Source organism: Camelus dromedarius, chromosome 31 (genome assembly GCF_036321535.1).
Source record: "Camelus dromedarius isolate mCamDro1 chromosome 31, mCamDro1.pat, whole genome shotgun sequence".
NCBI lineage: Eukaryota > Metazoa > Chordata > Mammalia > Artiodactyla > Camelidae > Camelus > Camelus dromedarius.
Genome location: NC_087466.1, coordinates 23,733,323 through 23,759,867, shown reverse-complemented (window position 1 = coordinate 23,759,867; position 26,545 = coordinate 23,733,323). Strand labels below are relative to the sequence as shown.

The window sequence follows — 26,545 nt, the reverse complement described above, 5'->3', positions numbered from 1 at the left end:
ATTACTTCTCTGGGATGGCTTTTACTTTACTTATAGGCAGGGAACTGAAAACCCATTAAATTCAAGGTTTCTCTTCCACTTTCTATGGTTAAACCTAAGGCATCACAGACCCATTATCCAACAGCACTCTCTTAATTTAGTGAATCACATCTGGCAACATTCCCGATTGCCCACAATCCTTCCCTACTCCTGTAAAAAAAAAAAAGCTGGAATGAATGGATAGAAGGGAGGCAAGCTACAAACCCCAGAAAGTACTTCACACTAACCAGACTGTAATGGCGTTAAATTCCCCTGCCCGTTCCCCACCCATCCTACCCCCATCTCCAACCTCTAAAATTCCTTTCCTTCTTATGGTTCCGGGAGATTGAATAAACACTAGGGGCCTGAGAGGCCAGTGAGGGAAGACCATCACAAACACAAACTTGCATTCTGATCACAGCTGTGGGGCGGTTCAGGCATATGACCACAGCAGTAAACTTGACCCAGTTTAAAACTCAACGCATGAGATTTAAAGGACCTTAGCACTCAACTAGACTTCCTCCAGCAGAGGGAAAGGTGCAGTATGCAAAACTATTAAGTCCAAGACAGGGCCAATCCTTAAAAGGCCTCGCAGGCAGCCAGAGCAGGTCAGAGCTGCCTCCCCAGATGGCTCCAAGCCCATAATGGGAGGGTCCAAGGGGTTAGGAACACCTTCCAGCCCCAACAGGGCTTCAGGTCTGCAGGTTAACATGCGTGGGGTTTAGCCGTCAACGCCCTTGCTAGCAGTGCTTATCTGGTGCGATCTTAAAACCAGTGCCAGGTCACTCTGTCAGGCTGGATCCCCACAGCCCCACTGCGGCTGAAGGCATCTTGCAAACACAGGTCTCTGCCCCAGATGCACAACTAAAGTCAAACCAATTCTAACCCACTTGCTCAAGTTTCTTAAGGTGGTTTTTACAAAAGAAACCAGAAATTCACACTACTTGAGAATCAGGTGCACGTGACCAGCCAATAAATTGGCCACCTCTGCAAGTTCACTGCCTTTCTGGAAATCTCCGCCCTTCCCTGGACGTTGATACCCACAGGACCCAAAGCCCTCTCTGAAGGCCTTCTTCAAAGCTGGCCACAGCACACCATGAAACTGCATTTAGAAACAGTACGCCGATTCCTACCAATCCGGTACCAGTGAGCCATTACTAGTTTGCAGTAATGTGAAGCTTTCAAGGCTTCCCCCACAGGGATTTCACAGTGAGGGGAAAATGTCCCCAGTCTGTATGAACTAGATAGAAAAGTGCGCGCCAGCCCCCACCCCCGATAATTGAACACTAGATTCAGAAAATCCAAGCAAAGTAGAAGCAATATATTTTGCAGCATTTTTTCCTTCCAACCAATGACTTGTCAATTCTCCCACCTGTTAAACATGTAAGTGAAGCAGCCTCCAAAATTTTTTACACGTAAGACTCAGTATGTCATACTCACACTCTACATTAAGGTTACAAACACATGTCCCTCGTATTAAATATCTGAATGAAAAGTTTCATCCTGATCATGTGAACAAACTTTGCATCTGTTAAAATCTGGTTCTGAGCTACACATAACATATAGTAATTCAACTCTAAGTGAATCCATTGATATATTTAGTACGTTAACAAATTAAAATGTACCCAATTTTACCCATATTTCATTTTTCCATGTATTTCAAAATGGGCCTTCCCTACCTTCTTCTCAGGTAGGAAAGTAATTTAAGGTTAATTGGACACCTAAAGAACTTTGGTCAACTACTTAAATGAGAAAAAATAGCTCTAATTTTTAAGATTTCTAATGGCTACAGTGTGGTGTCAGTCGGACCAAATTCAGGCAAGACAGCCTCGATTCATGCTGACACGTGGAAACCACAGAGATAATGATTAATCTAACAAAAGGGCAAGTTTGGCAGCTTCATGTTACCGAGAAGCCATTCTAAGCGCTACTTCTCTGTGGCAGCATTGTGACTGTGCCCTCCACCGCCCACAAACATCCTTTGAGGGGTGCAAGATCATCAGCTGTGGTGCATCCAATTGACTCCATCTTTGACATCTTTAAAGCTTGGAATACTTGAAACAGCAGGTGAACACCAACATCTTCCTAGAATACCAACTTTACATTAAACATGTAACATTAAACAAAAAGCAAATGCACAAAAGTTTATATTCATTTTTAACAATGAGACATCCCTCAAGTCCCTGCCACCATTTGTACGGTTTCATCAGACTCAAAAAAGTTTTGCTAGAATATGGATTACTTCTACAATAAAAGCAACTGTAATTCTCAAGATACCTATTTGAAATGTCTAAAACATGTACCACTTTTATTCTGACAGGTCACATAAATTTCAAACAAGCTCTTCCCTAGGTGACACTATTGAAGCCAAAAGGCAGGTGGCGTAGGTATTATTTTAGCCCAACTGCATTGACAATATTTACACCTCTTTTAACAACTTACCAAATACAACACTGCTGACCTGTCATTTCGTTTGGATGTAGTGACTCAAAAGTACAGAATATTTTAAGACATGAGAATTTCACCTACTAGATTTCAAATTAAGTGATAAAAGCAAAGGCAATTCAAATAGTAACATGGCACAATTTTCTGTTAGTGGTTTTAAAACACTCATTTAAACAAGGGATGAGTTCACTTGGTTAGATATTTGAAATACAACTTTATTCTGATTCTAAACGAAAAGGAATGGGAATGACAGTAACAAACGAGATTTCACCACTGAATATTGTGATGTGACTGTAGCAGTCTTATATTTGAAACTCAGGGAGGAAACAACTGCGTTCCAAAAACAGCTAAATATGCAGGTCCAAAAAAATGAAGGTTGTTTTTTTTAACTGCCACATTCACTCCGAAGCCCATTCATCTCCTTCAGCATCCCAAAGATTAAGCACATGTTCTGCTTAGCTATATAATAAAGTGGCAAACACGCTGCACCACTGACATCACAGGACAGTTGCCTATAAAACTAGACTTCTGACGCTGGGCTCCAGCTTCACTTTCTCACAGGTCGTCATCTTCATCCGGGAGAGCAGTTGTCTGCGCAACCTGGAGAGAGAGAGGAAACAGGTGTAACACTCCGGATGGAACCACGAAGACGCAAACAGCACCACTGAAACACAGACAGCCTACCTCTAGATCGTGCTCATACTGCGCGGCCAGGGCTGGGTCCATGACCACCTCCGGTGGGGCCAGAGCAGGCATGGCGACGAACTCCAAGTTCGGGTCTCCGATCAGTTTTCTAGCAAGCCAGAGGAAGGGCTTTTCAAAGTTGTAGTTACTTTTGGCAGAAATGTCATAGTACTGTTCAAAAGAAAAGTAAAATATATTTATCAACCACTATAAATAAGCCCGTGTCACAGTTTTATCTAAGGGTCGTAATTCAGTAAGTTTTAAGAAACATACCTGAAGATTCTTCTTTCGGTGAAAGACAATTGATTTTGCCTTAACTTTTCTGTCCTTAATATCCACTTTGTTGCCACACAACACAATGGGGATGTTTTCACACACTCGCACCAGGTCTCTATGCCAGTTCGGCACATTCTTGTAAGTAACTCTCGATGTTACATCAAACATTATAATGGCACACTGAGCTAAAAGAAACGTTCAGTCATTAATCCACACCTAGGTATTTACTCCATGGATGAAGATGCTAAGAATCAGGGACTCAGATTCATAATCTTAGGCCTAACTCTAGTCAGCTGTATGTCTCTACCAATTTTAAAAATCTTAAGTCATTTGAATGTCACTTAAAATTTCATTTTACTTTACACGACAGCATGAAGGACCGGCTTACCCTATGAAATCCCTGTAATACGTCATCATAAATTCTGCCTCACCCCTAAAAAAAGTATCTAAAATAAATGAATGATAAATCAGCATTCCAGAGAACTTACCTCACATAAACATATTCTGAGGGTCTAGTAAAATACTCTTTAAAACATTCTTAAATGCCTGAATATGCTAAGATATACTGTCCCTTTTTGAAAGACTTAGTAAAGTTTATATATGTTGACCTCTACGAACAGTCACGATAAAGCTAGTAAGCCACTGAGTATGTACAGTAAGTTACAGAGATTCTTAGCTGAACACTTTGGAACTGGGGAGGAGGGTGGAATCCTTGCAATTGTATGTGCTCAAAGAAAGCAGAAGACATGGAAAGATACCCAACAATTTTCATCAAGAGCAAGATTCCAGATAAGAACATTCTTATCTTTTTGTTAAATGTAACAGTAAGCATCTATTTTGTGTGCACATTTTAAAATCAAGCACCTTGAAAAAATATTCTACAAAACCCAGCACAATTAAAAAGAAATGAGCTTGTCTTCCACAACATTTATAAGATAGAAAACTTGGCTCCTCTGGTCCAGTACTTGGTCTAAACTGTTCACTACCTTTTTAATGGAGTGCATAGGAAATAATTATTAATAACTACCAAAATACTCCCAAACTTAAGTTCTCAGTGAAGCTGCAGCAACAGCTTGTCTATCGCTTGGTTTTTATGAACCTCAACAGAGTCTTTTTCAAAAGAGTGCCTATCATGACACAAGCATGCAATCAAATGGCACAAGACAACCTTTACAAAATCTTCTCCCCCTCAAACGACCAACTCCCTGGGGGCAGCATATCCTTTGAATCCAAGTGACTTACACAATCCCCAGCTTAGTCAGTGTCAGGCCAAGTGTTTACTGAAACAGACCTGATCACTTTAAAGCAACCGTGGAGACGAAGCTACAAATCAGCCACCTACCTTGGATATAATAGCCGTCTCTCAGTCCACCAAATTTCTCCTGACCAGCTGTGTCCCACACGTTGAACTTAATAGGCCCTCTGTTGGTATGGAACACAAGGGGATGGACCTCAACACCCAAGGTAGCTGGAACACAATCATTTCAAGTTAGTCGATGAACGCTTCCACGTCACACACAGCTTCACAACTGGCCTTCCCCACATACCTACATACTTCTTCTCAAATTCACCAGTCAGGTGGCGTTTCACGAAGGTAGTTTTCCCAGTACCACCATCTCCCACCAGTACAAGCTGTCGGAAAACAAGTTTTTGAAATAAACACCAAAACAATTAACATTTCAGAACCTCAACTATATAGCTCTTCAGATTTTTCCGGATACCTCCTCCATTTGTATAACAGAACTTTAAATACCCCTTAAGTTCACTTTTAAAACAAAGGATCTTAAATGAAGTGACCCTGTCCCACCTAACGAATGACTTCTGTCAATGAAACTTTCTGGGCCCGGCGTCCAGGTCCGCAGGGTGGGGCTCGCACCCCCATCTCCTTATCGGCGGACAGGAGGGACTGCCGCAGCACGAGCACGCTGGCTGACGAAGCAGGCCACCGGCTCACGGCCGCGGTCATAAAACAGCCCCTGCTCGTCGCGGCGTCGGGACCAGAGTCCCCCCCCCCCCGTCCCTCCAGATCCCCTCGTGTTCCCCGAACAAGACCCCCAACTCACAAGGATTACGTACTTTGAACTGAACTTGAGGTTCTCCTTGGGCAGCCATCGTGATGTTACTGCGAGGGGAGGAGAAAGACATGAGGCCCGCGGCGCGGCCGCGCGGCCCGCATGGCCCGACCCGCCCCACGTGCCCGGGCCCACAAAGGCCTGCATCCCGGAGCCCGGCCGCCGCACCTCCCCCGACACACACACACACACACGCGCGGGCGGGGGCCGCGAGGGCGCGCAGATGGCTATGGCGGCCGGCGGGCTGCGCCCCGGCCCGGCTCCCCCGGCCGCCGGGGCCTGGCGCGCGCCCGCTCGGACTGAAGGCCGGGGCGGAGGGGACCCCGCTCGGCGCGGAAAGCGCCTGGTCACGGCGCCGCGGCCGAGCCCGGCCGCCCCTCGGCCCTCCGCCCGGCCGCCCCGGCCCACCGCCCCGCCGCTGCGGCCTCCTCCGCCCCTCGGCCCCTCCGCCGCCGGCCTCCCCGCCGCCCCGCCCGGCCCACCGCGGCTTGGGTCCCGGCGCCGGTGCGCGGCCTCCGCGGTCGGGGAGGAAGGAGACCTCTCCGCCCGGAGCCCTGGGCCCCGCGAAGCCGACTCCTCACGGCCACGGCCGCCGGGACGCCCCGGCCGCCGCCCCCGCCCCGGCCCCGCGGCCCCCGCCCCGGCCCTTCTACCTTCCAGAAGCGTCTCCGCGCCCGTCGGACTGAGGGCTGGAAAGATGGCGGAAGCGCAATTCAAATGCCCGGAGACGCAGCCGACGCCGGCGCGCGCCGAGGGAGGGCGGGGCAACGATGCCGCGCCGCTCCCACGTTGCCCGGCGCGCGCGCGCACGCACACCTCCCGGCCCCGGCGGCCGCACCCGTCGGCCTGGCGCGTAGGGAGAGGCTCGGGGCGCGCTGGGCGCGGGAGGCTGGGCGGTCACGCGCACGCACGCCGGCCCGCGGAGCCACGTGCGCCAGCCCAGAGGGCGGGTTCCCGCGCGCGCATGCGCCGACGGCGACGCGGCGCGCCCTGCTGCCGCCGCGGGAACAGGATGGGGAGGAGAGGGCCGCGGTCCCCTTAGGCGGGAAAGTCGCGGGGTGGCCCACACAAAGCCCCTGCCTGCCGCCAAACACGGCCCAGCGGGCCCCGGCGAGCGCCACGTCGCGGGGCAGCCGCCCCACCCGCTGCCCCTTCCCGCGCCCCGGTCTCGGTCAGGACTGCCGGGGAGTAAGGGAAGCGAAGACCACGCTTTCCCGCCCTGAGAAGCCGCCACCTTTGTCTCAGGGCATCGGCTCGGTCAGCAGCCTCGGTGGCCCTGACCTGCAAACAGATGATGAAATGTGTTTCCAACCTTGGCAGCTCTGCTCACCGAGTGGTAAACAGGGATGCAATCATTGAGTATTTAGGGTCCGGACTGGATAAGCCTGTCAAGGGTCCAGACAGAGCTGTGCACTCAGAGCTCACGTTCTCCTTGGGGTGCCGCCTCTCAGCGTCACCCAGGGTAGGAGACGAGTACATCTCACGCCCAGGTATTGGCTATTATTACCATTTTTAAAAGTTGGCCGAATGGAGTCCTACAACCTCATATCCTAAATCTCAGGCCGGTCTTTGGCATTTGTGTGGATAGCCGCAGATTCCTAACCTACCCTGTTGGTCTCTGCGCCCCAAGCGAGCATCCAGGGCTGGCAGCAGGAGCAGTCAACTAATGGCCCCATCCATCCAGTCAAGTTCCTCAGAAAAGGTTCTACCAAGGGGACTCTTCCCAGAACAAGGAGAACCCAAATGACCAAGGAGTCAGCCACGTAGCCCGGAGCACACTTGCAAGCAAGTCCGTTGGGAACCCAAGTGACACAAATTGGACACACAGGTGAGAACAGGCCTGCTGGGAGCTCAAGTCCAAGTGCCCCACAGGACCCACAGGGAACACCAAGCAGATCTCTCTATCGCTGGTGGGAGGGCACACTGGTTTGGCCTCTTGGGAAAGTAGAAACTAATAAAACACCCGTATGTGTCCATGGCTCATGACCCTGCATTTCCATTTCTGGAGAGATGCCCTAGAGTTAAACTCACACATGTGCCCAAGGAGACAGTATCACAAGCTCGCTGCAACTTTATTTAAAATAGCAAACGTTTAAACTCAACATACATGTCCATGAGGAGGGAAGTGAATAAATAGAATGTGATATCTATGCTGTGGATTTGCTGTACAGCATTTAAAAAGAGTGGAGATCCTCTACATCCACAGAGTTAGATGGATCTCGAAAGGATAATGTTGAGAAAAGCAAGTTCAAGGAAGATGTGTTTATTTTATATAGTCTACATTATATATAATTTTATAGAGGCTATACGTCTGGTGTAACACCGTTTACATACTTTTTTTTTACAAACACATAAAACCATATGAAGTCTTGAATATACGTGTGTAAGTTTTAAAAAATTGACTGCAAGGATATAGACTGAATTCTGATGGCTGTTTCTCTAAGAAGCAGTAAAATGGAGTGTGATGGATCTGCAAGAGAGGGAAAGATTTTTAACTTTATCTGCAATGTTCTATTTTTTTTCTAAAAGGTCATTGAAGCAAATATGACAGCCTATTAACCACGGTGTAATTCTGGGCGGTAAGAACATCAGCATCTGTACATTTTATAATTAAAAAATTTTCTTTCCTTTGGGCAAAACAGCCAGGGGGAAGCATGTCAAACTAATAATTGGTCTTGGACTCAGCCTTGCAGACAGAGCTCCTGGGTGATTGGTTTGCTGTGAACGTCGGTAACTGGCCTAATCCCAGAACCTCTAAAGATCATCATCTCAAGGAACACAGTGAAAAGTGGGAAAATATACTCAAGCTGGCGGAGAGAATGCTTTTCCCCAATGAAACTGCCCAGGCTCTTCCAGTGGTCACTGGCTTTGCAGTTTACAGAGGTACTTACTCATCTCTGCCATTCAGTGTGGTTTGCAAACACATACTTAACCTGTAGTTTAAAAAATTGCTGCCAAATACCCAAAGAAATATGTGCAGAGTTACACACACAAAAAAGTTGCAAAAATAGCACAAGGAATTTCAGCTCCAGTACCTGTGATTTCCCCAAATGAGAACATTGCTAACTTCATCATTCATGTTTATCACCCTGGCCTTCTGTCTCTCAGTATGTACACCACACATGCACGATTTTCCTATTATCATATTTATATATGTATGGTTTTTTTCTACTGTGATGTTTGAGAGTGAATAGCAAACAGGACACCCCTCTATGTGAGTTGCTTAAACCAAGGAGCTTCTGTTACATAACCACTGCACACTTAACCAAAATCGGGACGTTGACATTGTTACGATTCTGTTTTCTGGTCGACAGAACTTAATTGGCAGTTGTCTCCCTCCTGCCCTCCTCTGGTGCAGGGTCCTCCAGGATTACATGTTACGTTGACCTGGCCGGTCTCTCTGGTCTCTTTTAATCCAGGACAGTACCTTTCTCTTTGTCTTTCACACATTGGCACTTTTGCGGAGTGTTTGTAGACCAGTTACTCTGTGGACTCTCCCCTCCTCTCCCCATTTTGGTGTGTCTGATGTTTCCTCAGGATTAGATTCAGGAGTGCAGTTTGGGTTGGGACAGCACAGAAGTGATGCTGTGTCCTGCTCAGTACAGCTTATCAGGAGGCACAGAGCGATCTTCTGAAAACCTATCAGACCATCCTTCTCCCCTCTTAAACCCTGCAATGGTTTCCTATCTGTCACAGTCAGAAGCATGAAATCCATGGCCAGCCAGGTCCTACACAAGACATCTGGTGCCTCCCTCTCTTCCTCATCTCGTGCCTCTCTCCCTGTAACTGCTGTAGCCACAAAACCTTTCTGAATCATTCCTCAGCCAAGTTCGTTCCTGCCCCTGGGCCTTTGCACTTACCAGTCCCACTGCCGAAAATGCTCTTCCTCTGCATCTTTGGTTGACTGGCTCCTTCTCACCCTTCAGGTCATCACCTCCTCAGGGAGGCCCACCCTGACCAACCTTTCACCACATCTGCCGTTCCCCATCTCAGCACTGCTCTGTTTTCTCCAGAGCACTTACCACTAACTGAAATTACCTTGCTTAATTATTCACATGCTTGCTTTTTTATCTTTCTCTCTCTTACTAGGATAAACTAGGTACCTTGTTTGTCAGGATATTCAAGGTATCTCACATGGTGCCTGGCACCTGGTGGGAGCTCAGTAAATATTTGTTGAATTATCGAGTGAATTGCTCTGAATCCCATCTGAATACAGAAAGAGTAATCAGAAACAGCAGCATTATCATCTACTAAAAATAATAGTGATGTAAATATACAAGCTTGTGGGAATTTAAATAATGCTATTTCATATCAGAGACTAACCTTTAAGTGAATAAGTTAAACATTTACCAAATATAGGGCCACACTTTTATCCTATGTGTGCAGTTTCCATCAACCCTGTTGACTCTGCAAAGCAATAAGGAAGCTATTCTTAAAGATTTCCTTGTCTAATTCATTCATCAGTCCAGCTGATGAACGTCAGAATCTTCTCACATGAAATGCTTTCTGTATCTGACACTCGGTTTTCAACCTATGGAGCAGATCAATGCACAGGTTACATGCTTCTTCTTTGCATCTGCACAGAAATTGTCTTCCTTAAAATCAAAACGGAGAGAATTGCATATATTCATGCCATAGAGCCATCTGACCTGTTTCATCTAAAGATCAGAATAGTGCAGAGAGTACACTTTGATGGCCTGTGAACAAATCCAACCTTCAGAGGTGCTTTTTGTCCTATCTTGGGGTAGGTAGTAACGTGCTTTATATCTGAACTAGTTGCCGACGTTTTTAAATGTGATGATTTTAAAATAAGCCCACAGACACAACATTGTAGACTGACTATACTTCAATTAAAAAAAAAAACAGTAAAGTAAACCACCCACCGGAAAAATAAAATAAAATACTCCCCCTTCAAAAGGCTGAGCCTAGGGGAGAAGGAAATAGCTCAGTGGTAGAGTGCGTGCTTAGCATTCACGAAGTCCTGGGTTCAAGCCCCAGTACCTCTATTAAAAACAAAATTTTTTTAAAATAAAATATAAAGGTTGAGCCTGATTTGCCTCTGCTTGAGTGTGGGCGGGGCTGCGTGACTCACTCTGACAAGTGGAGTGTGTCTCCATGGACAGTGTGACTCTGAGGCTAAGTCCTAAGCTGTGGCTTCCTTGCTCCCTGGGGTCACTCACTCTGTAGGAAGCAGGTCACTCTGTTGGGTCACATGCACAGCCCTAGGGAAAGATTCATCTCACGAGGAGCTGAGGCTCCCGGCAAAGAGCCCGGAGAACTTGCCGGCCACGCAAGGGAGCCATCATGGAAATGGAACTTCCAGCCCCAATCAGGCCGACATCTTACCTGCAATTTCTGGAGACCTGAGTTACAACCACCCAGTTAAACTACTCTTGAATTCCTGGAAAATGTGTGAGAAGATACTGTTTATTGTTGCTTCAACCCATAAACTTCTGGAGTAATTTACTATGCAGGGACAGATAACTAATACAAAAAATAAGGCTATTTCACATAAAGAACCAGGTAGCTGGTTTCTTTTGAAAATCAAGATTGGAAAGCATTGGACCTGATTTTTTTTTAATTGACGTATAGTTGATTTACAGTGTTGTGTTAGTTTCTGGTATACAGTACAGTGATTTACATATATATATATTCTTTTTCATATTCTTTTCCATTATAGGTCATTACAAGCTATTGAATATAGTCCCCTGTGCTCTACAGTAGGGCCTTGTTGTTTATCTATTCTGTATACAGTAGTTTCTATCTGCTAATCCCCAATGCCTAATTTATTCCCTCTCCCACCCCACCTTTCCCCTTTGATAATCATAAGTTTGTTTTTTGCGTCTGTGAGTATCTTTCTGTTTTTGTACATAAGTTCATTTGTGTCCTTTTTTTTACATCCCACATATGAGTGACATATATTTTATCTTTGTCTGACTTCACTCAGCATGATCATCTCTAGGTCCATCTATGTTGCTGTAAATGGCATTATTTCATTCTTTTTTATGGATGAGTAGTATTCTATTGTGTATATATATATATATATATATATATATATATATATATACATATATGTACACACCACAACTTCTTTCCTGTCTTGGCTATTATAAATGGTGCTGCTATGAACATTGGGGTGCATGTACCTTTTCGAATTAGAGTTCCCTCCAGATATATGCCCAGGAGTGGGATTGCTGGATCATATAGTAAGTCTGCTTTTAGTTTTTTAAGGAATCTCCATACTGTTTTCCACAATACCTACACCAACTTACATGCCCACCAGCAGCGTAGGAGGTCTCCCTTTTCTCCACAGCCTCTCCAGCACTTATCGTCTGTGGACTTTTGAACGATGGCCATTCTGACTGGTGTGAGGTGCGACCTCGCTGTAGTTTCGATCTGCATCTCTCTGATATTGGCAGTATTGAGCATTTTTTCCATATGCCTGTTGGCCATTTGTATGTCCTCCTTGGAGAAACGCTTATTTAGGTCTTCTGCCGTGTTTGAATTGGGCTGTTTGTTTTTTGTTACTAAGTTGTATGAGCTTGTGGTATGTTCTGAACACCTACTTTTAACAGACTGACTCTTGACAACACACGGTAATCGTCCCTGCAGCAGAGCTGTGCTATTGAGAAGGTAATTACAGGGTGTACTAATCTCCTCGTCTTGTAAGACGAGGACCCACCCTAGACCTCGCCTTGTGACACCTGCGAAAACCCCATTCCCTAGTAAGGTCACAGACACAGGTACAGGGGTTAGGCCTTTGGCATATCTTTCTGGGGAACAAAATTCCACCCATAACACAGGGTTTATGAAATACTGAATTCGTAGCATGCTTCGGTAGGATGGAGCGGAACTGGGGTCAGACTTAAGGCCGTGATGACTGTTTTCTCCTTTTGAAGCTGACAGCACCCGTTAGGATGGCCTGGGTGTAGAACCCTGCTGGGATGGAGGCCCGGGGAAGTGACAAGTGTCTTCCTGCATAGCCTGTCTGTCTTACATCATAGTCCCTACACTCGTCAATCCCCAGTCGATCAGGTCTTCCACTACCAATAGTCATTTGTGTTTACGCTTTTTTCCTGAAACAATAGGGCAGTTAATATCCTTAAACATTATCCGTTTGCTTCTGGGGGCTATTATTGTTTTAGAACTTTAGGTTCCTCAGGAGGAATTGCTAGGTCAAAGGGATGTGCAGTTTCTATTTTCCCTAGAAGCTGGGAAAACAGTGTTGAGCTGTAGCTTCAGTTTGCTTTGCCTGATTATCAGGGATATGTGATTCTTTTTTACCCCCAGGTGCCATTTCAGCCTCGTAGCTTAAAAAGTGGTTTCCTAGGAGTGATCTGATCATTGCATTTCAAGTATTTTCTTCTCTTGGACAACATGGTGAATGGAAGATGTTGCCTGCCACATCAGTAAACAAAGGATGTTGCAGCCATCAAGCCACCACAGCTGACCCGACGGTGAGCCCTAAGGGAACTCAGGGTGAGAAAAGGACAGGCTACTGACCCCAGGTAGCTAAGGTGCAGATCCAAGGAGTGATTTCAGTAAGTCCAGACTTTGAATCTTGCCGCATATAGGAAAGTGCTGAATTCATTAACTTGAGATAGCTGGGGGTTTTAATTAGCCATAATCTTTTGATGTACTGACTCCCTAGTCTTTGTTGCAAAAATCTGTATATATCCTGGCCCCTCCCTTACCTCTTGGGAGCAAGTCCTTCAGAACCATCTGAGGGTCTGCCTCCCAGGCTTGAAGTCCTCAGAGAGACTGCTCAACAAAACAATTCTCAACTTCCAGGTTGTACATTTTCCAGTCGACAATATCAAGGGAAGAACAAAAGTCATGACCTGTGAAGTCAGTCACCCTGTTTCCTTTCCATTCACATAAGCAGATACATGAAATCCTTCTCTGAAAGATAAGCCAGGTGGATGCGTAGTAGGAAGGACGGTGACCCCAGGGATGTGCGTGCTTCACTCCCGGGAACCCGTGACTGTGTTCTCTTCCACGGCAGATGTGGTCAATGGTATGGACCTTGAGTTGGCGCGACCACCCAGGTGGACCTAGTCTGCTCGTGAGCCCTACAGAGTGGAGAACCGACTGTGGTCAGAGTAAAAGCTGTGACAGCGAAGGGCCAGAGCAATGCTGCACTGGTGGCTTTGAAGATGGAGGAAGGGACCATGAGCCGAGGAAAGCGGGCAAGTCCAGCAGCTGGGAAAGAGAAAGAAACAAGGTCTCCCCTAGAGCCTCCAGGAAAGGCTGATTTTAGCCCAGGGAGACATCTGGCCCCTAGGACTACAAAATAATAAATTTGTATTGTTTTAAGCCACCAAACTGTGGTAACTTTTCAGGGCCCCAATAGGAGACTCATGCAGAGTGTGACATCCTCCAGCTATTTCCAGATAAGTAGTCAGCCCCATCTTCGGAAGGGCAGCCTGTTTCTAAACTTGACATAATGAAAAATTAAACAAGGCTATTGCATTTCCAAATACCTTAAAGATTCATCCTCATTTAAATTTACTTTCTGTACCCCTGTCAGGAGAAGAAAAAGTGAATTCTAATCCAATCTTTTTAAACAATTTTATTTATTTATTTTTAAAATTAATTTTAACCCATTTTTCAACTCGTAATCAACAATCCTATGGTCGATTGACAATCATTTTTGGGGGATATGACTTTGAATGGAGTTTTAAAAATGTCCCTTAGCATTACCTTAAGTCAAATAAAAATAAATTAATTTAGAATCACAGAATTTAAAAATAGGCAGGAGCCTTGCGAGGTTCAAATTCAAACTCTGCTGCTGGCCAGACATTCACTAACCTGTAATTTGCCATAACTCACCCACCACGGTCTATTTTGGAATGAATAAATGTATTAAGCAAATTTTGCAGCATGGCTTTTTCAACAAATATTTACTAAACACCTCATATGTGCTGGGCCCCATCCCAGGTGTTGGAGATAAATAGTGTGCAGAGTGGGCAAAAATCTCTGCCCTCCATGGAGTGGACAGTCCAGAAAAGAAACATAAACAATAAACAAGACACAAAATAAGTATGTATGTGACATAGCTGGTCAGAGGGTTGTAGATGTTGAGGGCGAAGGAACAAGGTAAGAGGGTAGATCAGGACAGGCCCCACAGAAGAGGTGTCAGGGAGCCAAAGTCTTAAAGGACTGTTCGGCAAGAACAGCCAGTGCAAAGGCCCTGAGGTGGAACACGGCTGTCTGGGGGTGCATGGAGGGAACAGTGGAGGGAAACCAGGCTCTGGAGGTATTAGAGGATGGTCAGCTGGGGCCGGACCTTGCGGGCCACTATACAGACTTTGGTTTCTACTCCAAGTGAGTAAATAATTCACACACATAGGTTATAAACTGTCCCATACATCTGCACACCGTGTTACCAATATGCTGTAACCTCCAGAGTGTTGGCTTAAACTTCAGCAAACTGAAGTCCTCATTTTACACACCTAAGATTTGTTAAGATTTGATGCTTTCATCAGTTTTTAAAATAAGAGCAAATTTTGCAGTATGCAGTTTTAGGCAGTTAATTTTATGTTCATGATTCTTTCTCCCAAGTGTACTTTTCCTGAGTATTTTTTTTTTTTTGCTCTTTTTGCTGTTACTAGCCAGATATAGCTTTTCAGTCTGTTTTTATAATTTGTATCAAGTTTTATCATGTGTGGTTTAGATTTCTTTATTGCATGTTAATTATTTCTAACTGTGATATGCATAAATTGATTAATCATATATCATTTGTATTTATTGTTTACAATTAAGAGGGCAAATGATTAGGGTGAATCAGTCTCTGGAGGCATAGTGGGGTTGAAATGGAAAAGTCACACACAGCCTTTCAACCTGAGAGCCAGCTTATCTCTTTATGGGCAAGAAAACTGGCTTAGAGAGATTAGTCTTTTTGTCCTGTTAACCTAAAACAATAAAATAGTTATTTCACCAGCAAAATGGGTTTATTCTGGAACAGCAAAGAATTGCATTTTGGGACATGCAACTATGGCAAATCACATGCAAGTCTGGTAAAACAAAAGAGAGAAAACTCTCTTATAGAGGAGAAGGGGAAATTAGGAGGGTTGTTATGGACAAACAGTCCATTGGAGGAAACTGGCAGTTTGAAATACAGTGGCTTTTCATTGGCTGAGTTGCAACAGTCTCTCATTGGCTGAGCTGTTGCCGGGCAAGGAGAAAACCTTCCTTCCTTCTCCTGTGGTAGTAGTGTCCCTTCCTGCAGGTACCGTCCCTCCCAGTTGGGATCAGTATTGATGCTGAGTGACAGCTTCTCCTCTAGCCTCCCTGCTCCCTTTCAGTGAGGGTCCCCTTTACTCATTTTCACAGTCCAAAGTTCCACGGAGAGTGAACAGCAGAACTGGGATCAAACCCTGGTCTGGACTTCCATTCTTTTATTTTACAAATATGTGTTGAGTGCCTACAATGTGCCAGAAATTTTGTAGGGATTGGAGACAACAGTGAACAAAGACCTTTATTTCCTGGGACTTTGCATTTTAGAAGTAACCTACCTCGTGGTCTGTAGCTGTAATGTGTCCATTTTCATTCTCATAGCAATGTACTAGGGCTTCTTCATTCTATGTGAACAAACTGAAGAAATCCACTGGCTCATAAAGATCCTAGAGTGTACTGGTTTCAGGTACTTTGACTGACACAGGAGCTCAAATGCTGTGTCCAGGACCAAGTGTTTTTTCCTACTCCCTCTCAATTTTACTTCCTTTATATTAACTCCATTCTCAGAAAAGCTCTGTACAGTTGCCCACCCTTCCTCTGCTGACACTTCATTTTAATTGCTTGGTCAAAATGGAGAATTTTTATCCAATCCATATCCATCAAATTACTGATTTTGATTTAAATTGTGAAAAACATATCAAAGTCATAAATTAAGAAGAGACAAGCTTGCCTCTACTCCACCCAAGTCTATGCCTCGGTCTCCTAAGCTGTCTGGTCTCTGCTTCCCCTTCTCCCCTCCCGTGGTCCAAGAACCAAATCACACCCAGAACGAAAGCCAAAACTCCCTGCTTGTTCTGTCTAGACTGTTCTCAAGTATAGTTCTTATGGCTGCCTTCTTCACCTCAGGTCATGGCTTAAAAGTCACCTCTTCGAGGTGGTAGTAAAAAATTTAACTTTATCCCAAAAGAAGTCTGTCCTTTGCTCTCTATTCCTGGAATGTAGCATTTGTTTGCCTGGGGGCCTTGGGCTAGCCAGATAGTGATGATGTGCTTAGAATCGGGAGTTTTGGGTTACATGGGTACCAGTTAACCTGGAGACTTAGATCAACCAAGAGGGCAATCCATCAATCAATCACGCTTATGCAGTGGAGCATCAATAAAAACTCAGCATTTGGTGGCCTGGGTGAGCTTTCCTGGTTGGCAGCTTCGTGTGTATTGACACACATCAATGCCTTGAAAGCAATGCGTCCTCACTGCCCAAGGAGAAGATGACAGAAGCCACACACTGGGTACAGCCAGGACACCCCCCATGCACGTCTGCCCTTCGCTGACTTTAATCTGTCTCCTGCCCCTGTGACAAACCTAACTGTGAGCATTGCAGTTTTTAGTAAAGTTTGTGTCCCTCTATCGAATTATTGAACTTAAGGCTGGTTTGGGGGACCTCCCGAACTTGTGGCTGCTGTCAGGAGTGAGAATGCTCTTGGGGACTGTTCCTGCTCTCTTTGTTGTTAGCCTAACCTCTGGCACCTTCCACGATCACTTATCTGCTGTAGACAACCCTCTCTCAAGTCTCCCGTTTGTCCGCGCCCCTGTTTTCTTTTGTCTGCTTCTGTGTTGCCCGTTTCTCACACTTGAACTGCATCCCAAGGCCTGAGTCTGTGCATATTACCAACTCACGCCATTTTGAGTTATATTATTTAACTTCAAGTTATGTTGCTTAAGTGTTACGTGTCTTCCTTTCTCTCTTGCGCTGTACTCCCACAGAAAGCTGCTGCGAATCCTTAAAGAGAAAGCCTGTGTTCAGGGTATGTCCATGCAAAGCTGCACCCAGATCATTTCCATGGGCTTGCTAAATCTGTCACCAAATTTTTCACTAAATTTTAAAATAAAATGAGTGCGAAAGCATGGAAACAGATCAAGAAGGGCAAAAGGCACACCTAACTGACCTGGCTGAGAGACCGCCAGAATGCGATTGGGCCGGGCCCGCCTTTGCCTCAACAGGCCCCGCCCCCTCCCCGGCGGGCCCCGCCCTCCCCGGCGGGCCCCGCCCCTCGGGCCGCGGCATTCCCACAGGAAGGCTCCAGCTGTCTGCGTGGGCCTGGGCGCGGCGCGGGCCGGGCATGCGCAGAGCTCGCGGGCGCGGTTGCCGTGGCAGCGCCGGCGGAGGGGAGGGCGACCGGCGGGCTGAGGCAGCGGTGCGGCCCCCGGGAGCCTGCGGGCGGCCAGAGGCGGCGGTGCAGGCCTGAGCGGCGGGGCGCGGCGTCCGGCCCGCGGGGATGCGGGACCGGCTGCCGGACCTGACGGCGGTGAGCGGCTGGCAGACGGGCGGCGGGCGAATAGCGGTTCGGGCCGGGAGCGCTGAGGGCGCCGGCCGGGGGGGCTGAGGGGCTCGGGGGTGGGCAGGGGCCGGGGGCGGGGGGCGCCGGCCGGAGGGCGCCGGCGGGGCGAGGCTGAGGGGCTCGGGGATGGGCGGGGGGCGGTGAGCCAGGGGCGCGGGGGTGGGCGGGAAGGCAAGGCGCCGGCCCGGTCCGGCGGCCTAGCGGGCGGGACGGCGCGGGACGGGGTCCAGCAGCCCCGGCGCAGGGCTTCCCCGCCCCAGCATCCCGCGCCGGGCGCTGCCCCTCCGAGTCCTGGACGCTCCGACAGCAGAGAGGCAGGAGCAGCGATGCCCTCGGCTCTGCACCGGGGGAGCTGGGCTTTGAGAGGGCGTCGCAGGCCAGTGGCCGGGCTGCGCCTTGAACCGCCGTGCCTGAGCGAGGCTCTGCCGCGTCTCCAGGTTGATCTCGTCCCTGAAGTCCCGCCCAGTTTGAGTCTTTGCACCGCACTTACCGTGAACAGAAATTTCCCGTTTAATTGCGGTCGGCCCCTCCCCAGTGGGTGTCCGCTCCTGGAGAGCAGGGACTTGCCCGCTTGCGCCCTGTCTTATCCCTGGGGGCTACGGCAGGACCCCGCACGCAGCAGGAGCTCCGTAGATGAGTGCGGAGTGAATGCCCGCGAGGCCGCTCAGCCCGGGCTGGATGCTCTGAGTGAGGAGATAGTCGGGTAGGAGCCAGAGCCCAGCCTTTTGTTTCCGCTGTAAATAGTTTGCTTTGTGTTTGTTTACTCGACCTTAACCTGTAAATACACCAGCTAGTGGAGTACGTAGGTACTCAGGGAGTAACTACAGCAAATACCAGTCACTTTAGTAAGAGAAAAGTACTTTGTTCTTTCGGATTTGGAACAGAGTTCGATGCATTCCGCGTGTGTTAAGGATGACAGTGCTGTGAAAGATGGTGACAGTGAAATTAGTGGGTGTTTATAGAACGTGGAAGGATTGAAACATTTTAGGTCAACAGAATTAGCTATAACTTTTTTTTAAAAAGACAAGTACTAATAATGCTGAATGTTTACATTTTGTTTCCCGGTACACAGAACCTCAGGCGACCCACTGCCTTAAAGCATCCATTGAATATAATGAATTAACTTCTAGAATGAATGTAGTTCTGTCCCGTGCTCAGTAAGCAGAGAGAATAGCCCCTCAGATTATTATCCATGTTCTGTGGCCCTGATGAAGAGTCTTGGTTTAGAAAGGCAATGAATATTCTTCCTTAGGATCATGGAAATTAGCTTTACCCTCATTCCCTGAAAGTTTCTTCATAGTGATTTTTCTTCCTTTCCCGTTTTTATTAATGATAAGACACTTTTTCTTTATTATTTTTTTTATTGAAATGTAGTTTTAATTTACAATGGTAGTTGCAGGTGTACAGCAAAGTGATTCAGCTATACATATACATACATACATATTCTTTTCAGATTCTTTTCCATTATTATAAGAAATTGAATATAGTTCCCTGTGCTATACTGTAGATCCTTGTTGTTTATCTATGTTATATGTAATAGTGTGTATCTGCTAATCCCAAACTCCTAATTTATCCCTCCCCACCCTTTCCCCTTTGGTAGCCATAGTTTGTTTTCTATGTCCATGAGTCTATTTTTGATTTGTAAATACAATTTTTATCTTTCTTTTTAGGTTCCACATATAAGTGATATCATACGGTGTTTGTCTTTCTCTGTCTGACTTCATTCACCGAGTATGATAATCTCTAGGTCCTAATGGTCAGATACTTTGATCTCTGCACTTCGGAGGTGCACATCATGTCAAACAGCAAATTCCTGTTGTGTTGTCTCACTCAGTGGGATACCTTTCCTTGTTACTGTTAGGAACTCAAGTATTTGTTAAATGAAGAAATGATGAATGTATCTGCGTGTGAGAGGATAACCAAATTTATGTGATAGAGGGAAATAGTAAACAAGATCTGTCAGTGGAATATATAAGCAGCTTTTCTTGGCTTGATTAGCGAAAAATAAATGCAGTGTTATGGTTCCCCCGGGGAAAGGGGATGGGAAGGGATAAATCAGGAGTTAGAGATTTTTCAGGTAGTAACAACTACATATAAAATAAACAACAAATTTCTACTGTAGAGCACAGGGAACTGTATTCAATATCTTATAGTAACCTATAATGACAAAGAATATGAAAAGGAATATATGTATGTACATGTATGACTGAAACATGATGCCGTCCACCAGAAATTGACACTACATGGTAAACTGACTATACTTCAATTAAAAAAACAGAAAACAAAACAAAAAATAAGACAGTTATTTGTCACTCTTTAGGTATATGTGTATTTCAGCTCTTACCACAGCAGTATTGATAAGAACACGTAAACTTCTTTTGGTCTAGAATTTGAGAGCGAGAAGTCACCTTCTCGAGTCCTGTTCCATCTTGCTGTAGAGGACACCGTGGAGCCAATTATTGGAAGTTTCTGCATCTGGAGTTCTCTGATCTTGGGCACATAATTTTTAAACTTCTCAAAACTTCAGTTTTTCTTGTGTATAAAATGGAAATAACATCTTATCTACTCACAGAAGAAGCTGTGAAACAAAATTGTCTCCTGTGTGTGACACTCTAGGAGAAGGCAGGGGAGAGAAAATGCTGTATAATTACAAGTGCTGTTAGTATTTACTAGTTTTCTGAATGTTTTTAGGAACTTACAGAAAGCAGCCTTCTCTTTGGCATAAAATATTAAGTTAAAATTGAATTCGACACACTTAAGCTTAATAACTTGTAATATTTAACAGCTCATCTGAAAATTATCAGATATAAAAGTTTAAAATTCTTTTTTCAGGAAGTGTGCCCTTTCCAAGTAGTTCTTGGGGTAGTTAAATGTCCGTTCACAATCATGTTTCTAAATAGCTGATTTTTTTTCCTGGGTGAAGTTTAATATTTAATTTTGTTAGTTAAAATGCTTATGATGTCCACATAGACAAAATATTTGTGATGCCTTCTGAAAGTTTCCCTTACTAGCTGTTAGTGATTGCTACTGAGAAAAGAATTACCACTGGAAACTACTTGGAAAGGACTTAAAAGTTAGGGTGTCCAGGACAATTTGTCAGATACAGATTCAGCTGCTTCTGACCAATGATTCTGCTTTAGAGCAACCAATTCATTTGGGTGCAGAAAATTTAGGTGACTAGCCTAAGATTTCTTAAACTCTAAATCCAGAAACATGTTTCTGATTTTTGAAAAAATGAAAGGACCCCCCCCCCCCATTCAACAGACACTTGGTTGTCAGTTCTCCCCGAGGCAGTGTGCTGGGGGCAGAGGATGCAGAGATGAACCGGCCGAGTCCTGTGAGTGAGCACAGCCCAGCAAAGGAAGAGCAAAGAGAGACGAGGAAACACGTTTAGTAAGCAAGTAAATCAAAATGGACTCACCATCCTGCAAGTTAATGACCCCCTATACTTCAATTACCTTTTTAAAAAAAAGTTCGTGAATGCAACTGGCTACATTGATTATAGTCAAAAAGTAAAACTGCAAGTATCAGCTGTGGGAATTTGCAGGGTAATAAACATAGTAGGTATGTGGAATTCATGAGTGGACCTATGAGAAAATTACTGTTTTTAATACCTGGATTCAAGGTGGTGAATTCCAAGTATAATTTTTTAAAGGGCGGGAAAAGCTGCCCAGATATTTTAAAAGTTATTGTTTGGCAGGTCAGATTTCACCTGTGGTGCGGAATGTTACGTTGGAAGGATTCAGATTCCAAATTAGAAAGTAAAAGCTTTTTTTCTAAACACTTCACTGAAATGTAAAATACTAAGAATTTCATATACGTTCGTAATTTAACTTCTGAATATATGTATAATTTTGTGTATGTTTATCGTTTAGAATTTCATAGTTTGTGAAATTCTGCCAACCTTTAGTATGTCATCAGACAGTTCCCACAGTTAGAATCTATAGTTTCCCTAGTAAGTATGATAAGTAGCCATTTGCATACAAAATAAAATAGCAAAAGCAAAGCATCTGCATTTCTGCAGGTGAATTACTTGCTTTTACTGAAAGTCATTCGTTTTGCATTTACAGAGACCTAAGAGATAGCCAGTGCTTGGAGAGGTTTCCTCCTTTCCGCCCTCCCTGCCTGCAGGGTGCCCGCTCCAGTCTTTGCTGTGCCCAGCGTGCCCTCCCTCTGCACCTGCTGCTCCCGGTGTCTCCCCCTACTTCTCTGCTGGCCCCACACCTCCTTCTCAGTTCAGTTATCGCACCAGGAAGTCTTCCGGCCCTCCTTCCCTCTCGTGCGTGTCCCCATAGATGGCCGTTTTCCTGTCTCTGCTCCTTCTGGGTGCACGTGAGGTCCTGTTTTCTTCCTGTGCCCCTTCCACCCCCCAGACTCTTCAGCCTTTCCCAGGCAGATGGTGCTGTCAGGGTTGCTCTGAAGCCTCAGTGTTCCGCACGGAGCACCTGCTAGGTGTGTGTTGAGTCGGTGAAAACACCTGTGGTCGGGAAAATGCAGATGACGATGAAATCGTTGTCTTCAGGGCTCCTTTGGTTGCATGGGACAGAAACCTCTTAGCTAGAAAAGGGGACTGATGAAAGGGTGGATTGGTGCCTCGGACCTCGTGCAGGGATGGAGCCAGAGTGTCGTCCTTGAGCCTCATCTGCTGTGCACTGCTGCTGGGCACCGAGTGCGTCTCTGTGTCTCTGTTTCCCAGTTGCTCTGCTCACTGCCTGCCCTGCCTCCTGTCTCTGCTCTTCATCTGTTCATTCAGCTGACCCCACTGAATGGCTGCTGTGTGCCCGGCACTGCTTCAGGCGTGAGATGGGACAAAACACTGAAGCGCTTGCTCCCGTGAACCGTGTGGTGGGGAGTGGACAAGAAACAGCTGAGTAACGAGTAATCAAGTGCCTCTCGTGATAACTTCTGGGAGGGAAATGGAACACGGGGAGTGGGTGTGGGCTGCTTGGGGCTGGGCTGTGACTGGGGTCTCTGATGGGGAGCTCTGATCGGGGGAGGGCTCTGGGCGGGGGGAGAGCTGAAGGAGGAAAAGGGGGCGCCAGGCACGGGTCTGGGAGGTGTGCGCTGGCACGAGACACCGCCGGCCCTAGGCTCCGCTGTGGGGACGGGTTGGTGTGAAGGACAGAAGGGCAATGCGCGATTGTCAGTGGTGCGCAGAGGTGAGAAGTCTTTCAGCGAGTCTTTGAGAGAAAGAGCGGTCAAATCGCAGAAGCATTTGTGCAGTGCAGTGTTATTTATTCGAAGTGTAAGTGTCTGTGAGACAGTGTTCACGTAATATTAATTATGGAGACAAATACGTAGTAAAAATACAAAACAAGAAAAAGTGTGATAATCTACCATCAAGCATAAAACTGATTATATAAAAATAAGGGAAATGTTACATTTGGTGCCATAATTACAAACTGGCCAACAGTTAGCTTTTACCTGTTTTTAATTACAAATATTCTTTTCTTTTATAACTCAAGCGATTTAATTTTGAATAAAAAAGAATGTGTTCTATCAGCAGAGCTGCTACGACCACTGTGCCTGTTTCACAGTAATGATCTCCCCACGGTTACCACGTGTAACGCCCCAGGGCGTGTGTATGTGGGCAACAACGTGGAGAAAAATCCAGCGTTTTATCCAACTTTGGATCCTCCTAATTTGTGACAGTTCAGCTTCTGAATTAGCTAAACAGCAAGCATTCCAGGGACAAAGTTTTCTTCTCTGTTCAACAGTCTAAACGTGGAAGTGACTTGCCATCTCTTCCTCGCAATGGTTTTCACGTAGAGAGATGGCATTTTTAATGTAATGCTCCTCTAAGGAGAAGTCTTCAAATTGACCAGAAACGGAGTGCTGATGTTTGAATATTTATCTTGCACTTTGACACTATGGAAACCCAGTGTGTCATACAGGAGTGTTCCCGCTGCCTTTAGTACACGCTGTGCCACCATCGTTCTGTTACTGCAGGCGCCTGTCGCGGGCGGCCAGCGGCTATGGCCCGGGCCGCGCATCCCAGCTGCAGAGGCTGCACGTGGCCCCCGCAGGACTGAGGCGGGCAGCAGTGCAGCTCGGATGAGACAGCCTCGCTTGGCAGTCATTTCCTGTTTCTTTTTTGTGACTGGGAAAGCGGAGGTGGTATTGTTGGGTCTGTTTCCTAATGTTTCGTAGTTTTGAGAATTCCAGACAGAACTAAGAAATACAAGCTTTAGGTTTAAAAATAGGGGAAGAGAAGGCAGTAGAGAAAACAGACTGCTGGTTATCCGGCTCCTTCTTGGTCTGCAGGTAGAGAAACATGATTTAGCAGCAAGTGAGTGGCTTTGTGCATGAAGATCACATATGCCACGTGGGTCTCAGCGTCCAGGAGGAGCTGAGGCTCTAGAGTGAGTGGTTGTTCACTGCCTGCTGCACGGAGTGTGGTTAGTATGTGATGTGACAGTTAAGTGACTGACTTCCCGGAGACAGAGTGTCACATTGGAAACTGTCTCCTGAGCCATGAAATAAATACGAGTTTCTTTCCCAGAGCGGAGGTGAAGTAGTGAGCTCAGGGTGGTGGTGTGTCATGCACACAGTGGGCATCTCACGTGTGGGATTTGCCTGGAGGTGACCCAGCGTCCAGGGGCGGGGGGAGTGGTGGTGTGTACCAGGTGGACCATCGTTGAACCCAGGTGATGGGTACATTGAGGAACAACTTTCAGGTTCATTCGCTCCCCTTCCCTGTGCTTATTTGGTTGAATTCGCAGTAAGTTAACTACTTCTGTGGTGACATCTGACCGTGTTGTTCCTGGCCCCAAGCTGCACGAGACAGCATCTTTTCCTCCCGAGACCCCTAGCTGAGAAGAGTGGTCAGCCACAGGGAGACAGGGAAATGCGGGCCCTGTGGGGATGGTTAAACCCCGCCGAGGGTGCCAGTGGTGGGGGAGGACGGTGTTGCGGCGGGGAGTGGGGGGGCTCGGAGGTGCGCCTGGGAGCCAGGCTTTGCATGGAGAGCTCGAGGTGAAGCCCCTCTGGGAGGAGGGGGACTGTACATTTCTAAGAGCAAGGGCTTTCAGAATCTGATGGTCAAGGCACTCTCCACCCTGAATGTCTGGGGCGGCCCTTCACCTCCTCCTGGCTGAATGGGGATCTTAAAGTTATCAGGACCCCTACGTAAAGTATTTTAAGTTGCTCAGTGACTGTGAGCTGGAGGTAAAGGGCCACTCTCGTGGTTTGAGAGTTGGCGGAGTGGTGAGTTTTGTGAGGGCAGGGCACCCTGGTTCCAGTAGCTGCGCTGCATCTTGGCCTGGAGGCCGTGGCACGTTGATTGGCTGTCCAGGATGTGTCTGCTGTGGAGGTGTGCACAGGCCCCAGGTGGCCCCGGGGGATGGGGTGGGCCGGCCCTCTGTGTCCCCATGCCCTGCGTGCGCACCGCCCTCTGCGGACCGGAGAGGGGCCCTGCGGCGGCGTGGGTGGGGTGGCCTTCGCGTTACTCTCTGCTGCTGGCCGGCTGCTGGCCGCTCTGTCTCCAAGTGCTCCTTTGCTGGGAATTAAGAGCATGGACCAGAAACGACTTTAAAAGCCTTTATTGGTTCATGCTCTCCCTGTGAAAATAATGCCACTTCTGAAGCCCAGGTGAGCAGCTCTGCTTGCAGCCCCGCCCAGCTCCGAAGGAGGGGCAGGTGTCTTCGCCACCTCACAGGGGACAGACTCTGAGAGGTCCACGCGCTCCTGGTAAGCAGGTTAGAACCCAGATCTGCAACTCCTGAAGTGGTGACCTTTCCTCTAGACGGCACTGTTTACTTGCTGGGAGAGCTAAGGTGACTGTCTTGGCTAATTAGCACGGTTCATTAAAGAAAGGATGGGGCCGATGTGCTTCCGTCCTTACTTGGAGTGTGAATCACCTGGGGCTCTCAGAACAGTGCCACTGGCTGGGGGCCTGAAAACCACAGAGCTGCGTGCTCCCAGCTCTGGAGGTCAGAAGCCTGAGGTCGGGATGCCAGGGCCACACTACCCTGAACCTGGTGGGGAGAATCCCGCCTGCTGTTTATCTCCTGGGGGGCTGGCAGTCCTGGGCACTCCACCTCTGTCTCCCTCATCACACGGCCATCCGCCCATGTGTGTGTGTCTCTTCTCACATGGACTCAAGGCACGTTGTGCTCAGGGCCCACCCTGCTCCAGCACGACCTCCTCTTAACTGACTCCACCTTCATAGGCCCTTTTACCAAATAGTGGTCACAGGCTGAGGTCCTGGGGGTGAGCAACACCTATTTTGAGGGACAATTCAGCCCATAACACTTGTCCTGTGGACGGAACACAAATGAAACTCGTTCTCTAGCACTGCTGCTTAATTCCAGCCTCTTGGTGGACAGCTGGAGTCATGAGAGAGCAGGGTGGTGGCTCAGCGCAGCTCAGGGCACTGCCGGGAAAACCACTCGGGGAGGCCCTGGGGAGCCAGCGGGAGGAGAAGGGAGAGTCGTTCGGGGGAGTGCGTTCAGGAGCTCTGAGAGGCGGCCGGTCCCTGCCTGCAGCTGGACAGCACCTGCGCCATCTGCCATCGCGAGGTGGCTCTGCTCCC

At 47.0% G+C, this 26,545-nt stretch overlaps 2 protein-coding genes and 1 long non-coding RNA gene across 4 annotated transcripts in view; 2 read left to right on the top strand and 1 right to left on the bottom strand.

Annotated features, from left to right (window-relative positions):
• Positions 1-1,318: 1,318 nt before the first annotated feature.
• Positions 1,319-6,301, bottom strand: RAN (RAN, member RAS oncogene family). Its single transcript, XM_031442463.2, has 7 exons — positions 6,149-6,301; positions 5,500-5,545; positions 4,971-5,055; positions 4,766-4,891; positions 3,421-3,608; positions 3,148-3,318; positions 1,319-3,063 (listed from the first exon to the last, which is right to left on the bottom strand). Exons 2-7 carry the CDS (start codon positions 5,533-5,535, stop codon positions 3,019-3,021), a joined length of 651 nt encoding a protein of 216 aa, XP_031298323.1. The 5' UTR covers positions 5,536-5,545; positions 6,149-6,301; the 3' UTR covers positions 1,319-3,018.
• A 204-nt stretch (positions 6,302-6,505) lies between these two features.
• On the top strand, positions 6,506-14,369 carry LOC105092602 (uncharacterized). The gene is made up of 5 exons (XR_837468.3): positions 6,506-7,323; positions 8,025-8,074; positions 8,181-8,378; positions 12,786-12,952; positions 13,287-14,369. It is a non-coding gene; the product is annotated as an uncharacterized LOC105092602 (long non-coding RNA).
• A 3,477-nt stretch (positions 14,370-17,846) lies between these two features.
• Positions 17,847-26,545, top strand: part of STX2 (syntaxin 2) — a 31,637-nt gene continuing 22,938 nt past the window's right edge. Inside the window, exon 1 of one of the 2 annotated variants that reach the window (XM_031442465.2) lies at positions 17,847-17,979. In XM_031442465.2, coding sequence (XP_031298325.2) covers positions 17,950-17,979 — 30 coding nt within the window. In that variant the 5' untranslated portion in view covers positions 17,847-17,949. The remainder of the gene's footprint in view (positions 17,980-26,545) is intronic. The other variant, XM_031442466.2, reaches the window with a different exon arrangement.

Coding starts and splice junctions, on each gene's coding strand:
- RAN (XM_031442463.2), bottom strand. CDS start 5,535: ATGGCTGCCCAAGGAGAACCTCAAGTTCAGTTCAAA. Junction 5,056..5,499: donor AACCTCAAGTTCAGTTCAAA/GTACGTAATCCT, acceptor GTTTTCCGACAG/CTTGTACTGGTGGGAGATGG. Junction 3,064..3,147: donor AGTATGAGCACGATCTAGAG/GTAGGCTGTCTG, acceptor CTCTCTCTCCAG/GTTGCGCAGACAACTGCTCT.